Raw genomic sequence first — 10,602 nt, 5'->3', positions numbered from 1 at the left:
GTGTGCTGCGAGCGGCTCCGCTCCGGGCTCTGCCCCGCGGGCACTGCAGCGCCGCGCGGAGCGGGACCCTCTGCGGGGACACCACATTCTACTGCTTCTCACCCCCCTCTGCAGCAGAGTCCTTGCTGCCTTATGGAATCATTCGGGTCGGAAAAGACCTCGGAGGTTAACCCATCATGTAGCAGCCCAGAAAGCCTGAGTTGCATCCAAAGGAGTGTGGGCAGCAGGTCAATAGAGGTGATTCTCCCCCTCTGCTGTGCTCTCCTGAGACCCCACCTGGAATACTGCACACAGTTCTGGTGCCCTCAGCATAAGAAGGGCATGGAAGTATTGGAGCAAGTCCAGAGGAGACCACAAAGTTGGTAAGAGGACTGGAGCATCTCCACTACGCAGACAGGCTGAGGAAGTTGGGGCTGTTCAGCCTGGAGAAAAGAAGGTTGTGTGGAAACCTCTTAGCAACTTTTCTATATCTGAAGGGGCTACAAGGGAGCTGGAGAGGGACTCTTTCTTAGGAACTGCAATGATAGGACAAGGGGCAGTGGGTTCAAATTGGAGGAGGGGAAGTCTAGGTTAGATATTAGAAAAAAGTTTTTTCCGGTGAGGGTGGTGAGACACTGGCACAGGTTGCCCAGGGATGTGGTGGCTGCCCCAACCCTGGCAGTGTTCAAAGCCAGGCTGGATAAAGGAGGCCTTGAGCAACCTGGTCTGGTGGGAAGGTGTCCTTGCCCATGGCAGGGTGTTGGTACTAGATGATCTCTAATGTCCATTCCAACCCCTAAAATTCTATGATTATGTAACCATATAAACCACGTCCTCAAGTGCCATATCCACACACCTTATGAACACCTCCAAAGATAGTAATTCCACCACCACCCTGGGCAGCCTGTGCCAGTGCCCAAACACCCATGCAGCAAAGGCATTTTATCTAGTATCCAATCTAAATCTTCCTTGGTGCAACTTGAAACAGTTTTCTCTTGTCCTGTCACTTGCTACCCAGGATAAAAGACCCGCCTGGCTACATCCTCTTTTCAGGGAGTTGTAGAGAGTGAAAAGGTCCTCCCTGAACATCCTTTTCTCCAGGATAAACACTCCCAGTTCCCTCAGCTGCTTCTCATCAGACTTGTGCTCCAGACCCTTCACAGCTCCACTGCACTCCTTTGGCCCATGGGAGGGCAGCCCAGTCCCCACTGTCATCACCAGTCAAGAGAGGGAGAGGATTGTCCCACTCTGCTCCCTGTTGGTGCAGCTTCACCTTGTCTCCCAGGGGCTGTCACCACTGAATGTTCCCAGTGGGACAAGGCAACTCCAAGGCAGAAAGAATGTGTTTTATTCCTTCCATATCCTGTTTATCAATGCTTATCACTCTAGTGGGATGTCATTTAGAAGAACCAGAGGATGTGGCTTGACAGAGGCTAGTTCCCATGTTTTTCAGCAGACTTTGCCATGCAGGGAGGGAAAACGTCACCTCAGCGGTGGTGGCTTTAGAGCAGGAGAGAACATGGACAAACCCTTAGCTGGTACTGAAATAGCTGGCAGAAGCAGTGATAGTGTGGGAAGGGAGGTGTAAAGTTGCCTACTACACCAGGGTCTTCTTTCAGGCCACGGTTGGTCACACCATGGCATCATGCTTTTCTTACCACTCAGCTCCTGCTGTCTCATGGACAGAGATGGTTCAGACTCAGTAAGACAAACCTTATCTGGCTGCCATGGAGCAACCTGTAAATGGAGCCCCCTCCATGTGCCCTTGCCTTCTCTCCCACCACCTTGGACACCGTCACCACTGAAAAGATGTTCAATCCAGTAGTCACATGGAACAAGGAAATGCCCCTGGCACTGAGGGTGGGAAAGGAGCAGGTCAGAGGGACCCAGCTCATATGCCAGGGTGGACATCCATGGCAATGCAGAGGGAGCAACCACCCTGCCCAGGGAGCTCCAGAAACTGAGCCCATTGTGCTATAAGCCTCTCAGGGCTCTTTGTGAGAGCCCCAACTTTAATATCACTCTGTGTGGGAGAATATCATCCTCTACCTTTGTTAATGTGATCACCATTACAGTCTTGGATTTGATGCCTGAGATCTCCTCTGAGTTAAAAGACAAAAAAAGGGAAGCATGAACTGGTACAGGAAAATGAGCCACTTCAGATAAACTACTACACTGTAGTAGGAAGGAACAGAAACCTGTTGCCTGACTAGGCACTTCAGCCTTGTCTTATAATCTCTTTGGCTTCTTTATAATTTTTCTTGCTTTTCTCAAGTTTGCTTTCACTGTCTCAGCAACACAGGCATTAACAATTTGCCTGGAGCTCCACACAGAGTCACCAGGGTCTGTAAAGAAAGTACTCAGCACAAGATCTCTCTTACTGTACTGCGCTGTAAATTCATGTCCCACTAAGGGTTTTATTTTGTCATACTCAGGTCTTTTAGCATTACTGGTTCTGAGCTTATTTGGAGTTTGGTAATATCATTTGAGTTGCTGGAGTCTGTCAGCATTGGGATGCTTTTGGCTCTTGGCAGAAACCAAACCCAGGATCAGCATAAAAGGTGCTACCTAACAGCAAAGATACCAAAAGGTAAGTGAAACCCATTCCTGCCGCCTCCCAAGCATGCTAACCAAGGGCCTGTGCTCTTCAAGAGTCCAGCCCTTATTTCTAAGCGCACAAGCCCTTTAAAGACCCTAAAAAAGTGGTGTGCATTGAGGTGCAGACTTCAAGAGCAAAGGCTCCATGGAAACACAATTGCACAGAGCCTGGAATATTTCTCAGGAAGAGGAAATAAAATTCAAATCGAAGCTGATTTAAATCAGCTTATCTTTTTATTGCTTCACACACAATCTTTCTGTTTGTATACAAGTTCTTATGCTCCTCTAGGAAGGGATCAGTTCTATAAACCTTTCTGAAGAAAATCAAGAAGCAAATGATTGGGGAAGCTGAAGTCAAGTTGTACAATTGCATATCCCTAAAAGGAGGGGAGAAAACAGAGAAGTGTTATGTTAGTTTATGCCACACTCCCGAGAGGGCTTTGAGAGCCAGGTGTTTCTGGGCTCTGCTTACCTTTCTTGTGATGATCTCAGGATTTATGATATCAAAGAGGTGAAGTCCTTTCTTGTTCATCTGATAAGTCAGAGCTGATTCGATCCCTATGCAATCAGTAAACCCATCCAGTTACAGGTATGGCTGTCCCAGCTTCCTGCTCATCATGTGTTGCCACCCTGTCTGCCTGTTGCCAAAAGCTAATTGTGCCTCATATCACCCCATGACCTTTGGCCCAATGGAAAACTTCCTTTTCCCTTCCTCCCAGCCACTTACAAAGGCTTCCCCATTCTACAAGTTAATCCAGCAATGTGGTTCCCCTCAGGTTTTTAGGGTTATTGTTGTGGTTTTCTTCAGTGCTGAGATTTAGGGCATCTGTTGTTAGACACTTTACAGAGTTGGTTGGCACTTTCCCAAAGGCAAAACTCACTTGAAGTCACTTCTGGGATCCCAACATCCAAGATCATAGTCTGCAGGAAGTTTTGTATGGATGGATCATCCTGAAAGCAAGAAAAATCATACAAAATTGTTTTAAAAATATCATTTAGTCTCAAATGGCTTAGAGAATGTTTTCTTAGGACTTACCCCATTTGGATCAGCTGTGCATTTAAAGACTTTAAATTCTATCCTGAAGAGAGGGGGGAAAAAAAGAGAGGAGGGAGGGGAAGAAGAAAGGGGAAAAAGTCACTAAGGGCTGCAGAAATCCTATCTTTTTTTCTGCTCTCAGACAAAGGCCAAAAGATGCAACAAAACCCTCAAGACACCACAGTACTGACCTGGAGTCCAAAGGGTGCAGAATGAGTTTCTTTTCCGCATAGGCAGCTTGGATAGTGACCGTGATTTCCTGCAGAGAGAAGAACAGCAGGGTTGAGGCACAGCCCATCTTGCCTTGAAGGGAATTGCATTTGGGCATTTCAGTTTGCTTTCTAGGAGCCAGAGCCTGTCCCAAGGTCTTCACAGTCAGGAGGTGCAAGAACTGACCTTCTCCATGTACAGAACCACCAGAGCCTCTTGTCCTGCAGGAAGGATGCTGACCTCCACTGCTACCAAGGATGTCACAACTGTCCCTTCAGGCTGAAGAGAAATCTGGGGAGGGGCGAGACTCCACACCTTGGCCACAGAGTCATTATAGGAGGTACCCTGAAAAATCTGGTCAAGTAAGGGGCAACAGTAGAGTCAGGCTTTTTTCATACTAATTTCATGCCAGCTTGCTACAGGGCTTCTTCCCTTTTGTAGTCCCCAGTTTCTCCTCCTGTTTGGACACACCCAATAACTCAGCCAGGTTTTAAGGAAGCTGTGCCAGCACAGAGGGTGGAGAAATCCTCCTTGCAAGGCACAGTTTCTCCATCAGTCCTTGGTTTTCCCCACCAAGCCCGCTCAAGACTCAGGTTGTCAAGGGAAGGACACAAGATGTTACAGTGCAACAGAATCCATTTGAAAATTTCTCATTTGACATAAAATGCTTTGAATAGGACCAAAAGTTACCATCTGCACTGCCTTCCGCCGCGCTTCCGTGTCTTCCGTTTCGAACAGCGCCTTCAGAAACAAACCAGAAACAGATTGTGGAAAAATAAAAAGATGAGGTTGTGGTCAGCCCTGATGCAGGCTGGACAGGGCAGAGCACTGGCCTGTGTCCAGTGCCCAGTCTGGAGGCATGACTGAACTCCCCCTTTTTCTACCTCAGTGTTCCCACAGCAAATCATGTCACTTTACAATTCAGCAGACAAGTTTTCTATCAGCTGGTGTTACCACTCCAAGGGATAACACTGCCTGGGAGGACACTCTTGCTGAGTGGCAAAGGCACTGGGAGGGCACCAGTTGCTGACCAGAGTCACATGTAGTGACTGACTATAGATCTTCTACAGAAACTAGCTCTCACCAAAAAAACATTATTTAGAGAATTTTTTACTCTCCCCCCAAAATATGATGCACGTGGTAAGGAGGGAACCACCCCTGAAATCACCTGCAACTTCTCCCCTGTGATGTTCAATACCAGGCGTTGGTCTAAGAAAGCTGCCAAAGCCAGATTGCTGAAGGTGTGCTCAGACAGCCAGAAGTAGAGCATTCGGGACTCAGTCAGCAGTGACGGGGAGAAAACAGAGTCACTGAAGACACTGGAGTAGTTCTTGTACAGGACACGGCCCTTTAAAGGAAAGCAGGTGTGTTGACCACAGCAAGCAGCAGGGAGACAGGACAAAATGTCAACACCTGGTTTTCATTGCAAGGCACTGGACACAGAGCAGGGACCAGCCTCTGCCAGCCCTCCAGCACACAGCATTGTCAGAAAGCATTCAGCCTCAGAGCAGCCTGGGTTACTATACCTTGTGATGGGATTCTAGGTAATTTGCTGTTATTAAAGTATCAGATGCAAGGGAGATATCGATGATGATATCCTTACTCCGGACAAAGTTTGCTGCAGGAAGAAAACACAAAAAGCTCACACCAGAAATATGGCTTTAAGCAGAGCTTGGGACAGTCACTTTTAGGGCTTGGTGCAGAATTAGACTGGGAGTTATAAAAAGGTATGGGGATGGGACAGGGAGGTCCCACTCCTTTGGGTGCTAGTGTTGATCCTGGTAAAGCTCATTGACTCAGTTTCTCCTCTGGGAAATAGGCATAATTACTCTCAGTTTTACAGTCTGCTCTTTTTCCTTGATATTTGGGACTGGGAAAATCTCCAGATGCTGTAACATCTCAGGTCCAATACTCCAGTGCATGCTCCTGTTCTCACTATCATCCGTCCTGCAGCTATCCTGCACCCCTGGTCACTACATACCTAAGGAGAAATTCCTTATGAAATGTGTCTTTCAACCTATGTGATCACCCTTTAAAATCAGCCTGATGCAGAAAATTCAAAACATAACATTGGTAAGGATTTCTGTTGTCTGAGGGCTTGGGATCCCATACACATTTTGGAAGGAATTTTTCTGATGAATGTGGCTACTGCCCTGCTGGGGCTCAAATGTTAGAAGCTGCACATAAAAGAAAGCAGAAAACCCAAGGATATTTACCTGCTAAATCAAGTACAAAATTTGCCAGCGTCTGAGCAACCAAGTTGATTTCCTTGCACACCTACAAAAGGAAAAGAGGGGAAAAAACTGAAGCTAGGGGGGTAGGATTTTGGATTGCAGAGCAGAGCTGGTCCTCATGGTGAAATCTGGGGGCTGTTGGTCAGTCTGGCAGTGTCAGTGTCAGCAACACCTCTCACTTTGCCCAAGCTGCTTTTTGGTTTTGTGGATTCAATTTATTTGTCTTATTTTTCACAAGCATTAATACTAAATTGCTACTATCTCGTGGGCACACACGAGCAACATACTGTGTAGCATCAAAAGCTATGCAGAGCTTTCCTGTGTCCACAGGCTGATCTTACCTCCCTCTTGAGAACAAGCTTCAAAGTGAAGGAAATGAAATCCGTGAAGAGCTGCTTCAGCCAGCCTGGACTGCATAAGACAGGGAGCATGGTCAAGGATCACAAGTGGTCCCCATAGTGCGTGAGATTTGGGGACAATAAAGCTCAATTTTAAAAGGGGACAGACTCACTTCTTGTCTCCTTGGAGGTGAAGTGTGAGTTTGTGGAAAGTCAAGTAGCAGTCTGAGGCATCGGCAGCCATTTGGTCCTTCTGGCACACTGCAGGGGATGAAAGAAAAAAAAAGGCAAAAAAAGGCCAATTTGCTACTAAGATGAGGAGGGTAAGTCTACTTTGAAGACACACACTGAAGGCCTGGAGTAGGGCATCACTGCAGAAAGGCAGCCAGAGTTCCCCACATCTCCCAGGGGTGTTTCCAAAAGGTTCAAGACACTGCCAAGTCAGGGCAGATGAGGCTACCTTGCACCGGGATGGAGAGTTTCTGCTCACAGCTCCAGCTGGGCTAGTCTACTGTGCCTCCTTCTTCACAATGCATTTGGATACCTGCCAGCTTCTCTAGCTCCTACCATCAGGGGTTCAGCTGTTCTCTAACATGACCCAGGAGAATCTGGGCAGTATGTCATACCCACAAACCAGATGGGGGAGGGAATGAAGTTGTATTGCGAAAGGTTTAGGAATTGCCATATAGTGTCACTGAGATTCATGTTGCTCTCCCGCTGGGAGCTTACCAGGGAAATGTGTTCTGAGCCAGGAAAATGTGTTTTGTGGCACATGTGATAACCCACATCCCCCTCATCCCTTATGGGAGGTGGAGGAGTGTATTTCGCCTCTGTCCCTTTCTAGTCTAAGTCTATTGACCTTCCTAAGGCTTTGTTTACCAGAGCACACCTTGGGCCTTGACCTGGAGACAGATGGAAAAGTGGACTATAAAGATGTTCAAACCTCCTGCACCAAAACCCTTATTTGGCTCACTCTTTTGAAATATCCCCATGTTTTATTTCAAGTCATCCTGAACCGCAGGACATGAAAAGTCAGTCCTGAAGGGAGTTCAGAAGGTCAGACCATTCTCCACTTGCTGCTGGTGTAAGTCAGCATTACTTTGCTTAAGTGATATTTACCAGCTTCCTCTGCTTGATCCATTGAAACTAAGAGGTCTTTAAGGCCCACATTGTCTCCTATCCTGTGTGCACAGGGCTCAGAGACCCACTCCTAGCCTCCATATGCCATCTGAACCCCACAGAGGTGGGCAGAGCTTTCCTGGGCTCACTTCCCACACCCACATGCAGACCCCTGCAGGCAGTGATGCCCAGTTATTACTTACTCAGTTTAATGTTTAGCAGGAGGTCAATGGAAGACTCGATTTCAAAATCAACTGAATGAAAAAGATTCACACTGCAACGACAGAAAAGAGGACATTTAGCAACCCATCACAGGAGTAGCTTCTCCCTGAGCGCAGGACAGCTGAAGCGGGTTTTATAGCACCTCTCACATCAGTCCTTGCACTGCAGTGGTGAAACCCCCAGCACACCACAGCCCATCTCAGATACTCTGCCTTTAAATTATTGCAAGCTGCTGCCTTAGCAGCACATAGGAGCATTAAGCCCTTTTTTCTCCACTCAGAGTTTACAGCACAACAAAGGGAAGGGAAGAAGACAGCTTGTATGCTTTGTTATGTTACCTCTTCATGCAAGGTGAGGACAGAAAGGCAGAAAGCAAGACAAGCAGAGCAGTGAAGAGGCTAAGCTGCACTGCTAGCATCTAAAATCCTGTCTTGCTTAGGCAGTAAGCACCACTGCCATTGCTAGAGAGCCCAAGGTGCACAGCCCCTCAGCATCTGCTCTTGCTGTGGGCAGCAGCAGGAGTTGGGGCCGTGGTGCTCAGCAGCAGCAGCCTCCAGGAACTTACAACCAGGCTCCAGCATAGCCATAGGTCAGAGTCCCTTTGAAGGAGGCTGTCACGTTATTAATGGCAAGGTGAATGGAATTGTCCTCCTTCAGCTCCACCTCACTCTTCTCTATGGACAAGTCATTGACCTGGATGCTAGAAATAATAGAAACCCAGTTTGTCCCCAAACACAACAACATCCAGTCTGGTTTGTCACAAAGCACAGTCACAAGGGTGGCTCTGATAGCCCTGGACACATCCCCTTTGCCACCTGATGTATTTGGGCACCATCTGTAGTCGACAGCCCCTGGTGCCCCCAGCCCACATGAACAGTGCTCCCCATTCCTCCTGTCCGAGATGTGCCCTGCCTCACTGGCTGTCTGCAGGGTTGGGCAAGCTCTTAAATAACACATCAGCAGCCTAAAACTTAATGTGCAAGTTGTCTGCACGACCTAGATCAGAAAATGTGTCTACGCCAGTCCAGACCTTTGGTTTCAACAGGAATTCCAAAACCAGGTTGGATGAAGCGTTGAGCAACCTGGTCCAGTAGGGAGGTGTCCTTGCCCAGGGCAGAGGGTTGAGACTGGATGATCTATAAGGTTCATTCCAACCCCTAAAATTCTGACATTCTATGATTCTAGTTGCTGGATCAAAGGTCCCTCCAAGGCCAGTTTGTGTTCCCCTCCCTAAGCCCACACCTCCCCTGGCACAGAGACAGAGATACTCACTTGGTCAGCGAATAAGCCACCTTGCCAAGGAGCCTCATGGACCTCTCCCCAGTGATATTTGGGAATTTGGCATTTCTGAAGGCTGCTTGAATGACCTGTGCTGTTTCCTGGTTCACTGTTGGTGGAAGAAAAGGGCAAAGACACCAAACTGCAATCTCTCCTGGCTGCAAAGGCAGATCTGCACTCAAGATTAAAGCACTGCAGAAGGGTTTTATCCAAGGCATTTTCACTAGATTAAGGAAGCACTAGAAGTGGTTTCAGAGTAAATTTAAAAAAATTAGAAATCCCTAACTTCAACAGCTGATGGCAGCAAGGGACAGCATTGTGCGTTGCTCAACAGTCACCAGCAGAGCTGCTGCTAGGGAATTGTGCCCAGCTTTCACATATCTCAACGGCAGATTTTGAAAGGTTGAGGCTATGCTCATCCTTACACCACACAAGCTGCTGACTTTACCCCAGTGCTTTGCTTTGTTGCTACTTGCTTGTATTGCAGTCAGCTCTTGGGTCTCCAAAGGAAAACTTCTGAGACTTGAGTTTCTCTACCCATTTTCTTAACATTATCCAGCCCATTCCAGCCTCAGGCACATGCTTGTAGAGGATTTTTTTCCTTCCAGAAATAACTTCTCTCAGTTTGCCCCAGCATCCTTCTCTGCATGATTCACCGTTGGTGGGGACAGGACAGAGCTGTTCCCACCCTTCACAGAAGAACTAATTATTCTTCCCCCTCCAGTAAAGCCCCCAAAACCTTGCAAATAAACCCAGAGCAGCAGAGAACCTGTTCCTCTGCTTCTGCACACCGACCCCAAGAGATGAGATTGCCATGAGGTGAGAAATCAAACACACATTCACTCTAGCATTTCCATCACACCAACCCTCAGAGAGGAGCAGTGCTATAGCCTTGGGCTGAGAGGGGCTGGAGACAATTTTCCAGCTCCTTTGAGAAGCTGTGCCTATTCAGTTCAGGTACCATGCCTTAACCTGGACTCCCAGGCAGGTATCTTTTTAGATAAACAGTTTACACAAGGGCCAGGAAAGCAAGAAATCCCCTCTCTTGGCTGATCTATGGCTAACAGCAGGCACTTACACAGCAATGCTGCCGGCTTGGTCATCCTGCAGACGATCCCTGTGGTTCTGTAAGGGAAGGACCCAAACTCACAGGCTGCTGATGCATGGACAAGCACTAGCAAGATCCCAAAGGTCCCCAGCATCATCCTGCCAGCCCAGCACATCTTCACCCAGAGCGGAGAGCGCCCACAAGACCGACTGATCCTTGACAGTGGCAGAGGCTGCTTTCATACCTCCAGCCGAGCCCACTCGAAGCAGGACATGACCTGCTTCCTCTGGTTATCAAAACTCATCACACATTTCCTAATCTTCCTATAGTTTCCTTAACACTCCTCAAGTCCCACGCTGCCTTCCTCCCTCAGCAGGCACTTGGGCTGCAGGGCTTGGCACTCCTGCCAAGACTGCTTTAACTCAGGACATGCATCCATGAGGCGAGTGGAGAAAGCTGGAGGGGGATGGAGAGTAGAAGAGAATAAAGTCAAGGGAGCAGCCTCACAAGCTGCCTCCAGTCAGTTCATCATTTGCTCTT

General features: G+C 48.0%; 1 protein-coding gene across 1 annotated transcript; it reads right to left on the bottom strand.

Annotated features, from left to right (window-relative positions):
- Window positions 1-2,879: 2,879 nt before the first annotated feature.
- Window positions 2,880-10,304, bottom strand: CETP (cholesteryl ester transfer protein, plasma). The gene is made up of 16 exons (XM_009080650.1): window positions 10,093-10,304; window positions 9,009-9,123; window positions 8,302-8,436; window positions 7,718-7,788; window positions 6,569-6,656; window positions 6,399-6,468; window positions 6,040-6,100; window positions 5,350-5,441; window positions 4,992-5,171; window positions 4,514-4,564; window positions 4,010-4,177; window positions 3,805-3,872; window positions 3,614-3,656; window positions 3,459-3,528; window positions 3,050-3,135; window positions 2,880-2,954 (listed from the first exon to the last, which is right to left on the bottom strand). Exons 1-16 carry the CDS (start codon window positions 10,235-10,237, stop codon window positions 2,880-2,882), a joined length of 1,518 nt encoding a protein of 505 aa, XP_009078898.1. The 5' UTR covers window positions 10,238-10,304.
- Window positions 10,305-10,602: the final 298 nt, after the last annotated feature.

This window comes from Acanthisitta chloris, unplaced genomic scaffold (genome assembly GCF_000695815.1).
Source record: "Acanthisitta chloris isolate BGI_N310 unplaced genomic scaffold, ASM69581v1 scaffold10770, whole genome shotgun sequence".
Lineage (NCBI taxonomy): Eukaryota > Metazoa > Chordata > Aves > Passeriformes > Acanthisittidae > Acanthisitta > Acanthisitta chloris.
Note: the sequence above shows the minus strand (reverse complement) of the source record. Positions and strands in the feature narration are given on the sequence as shown.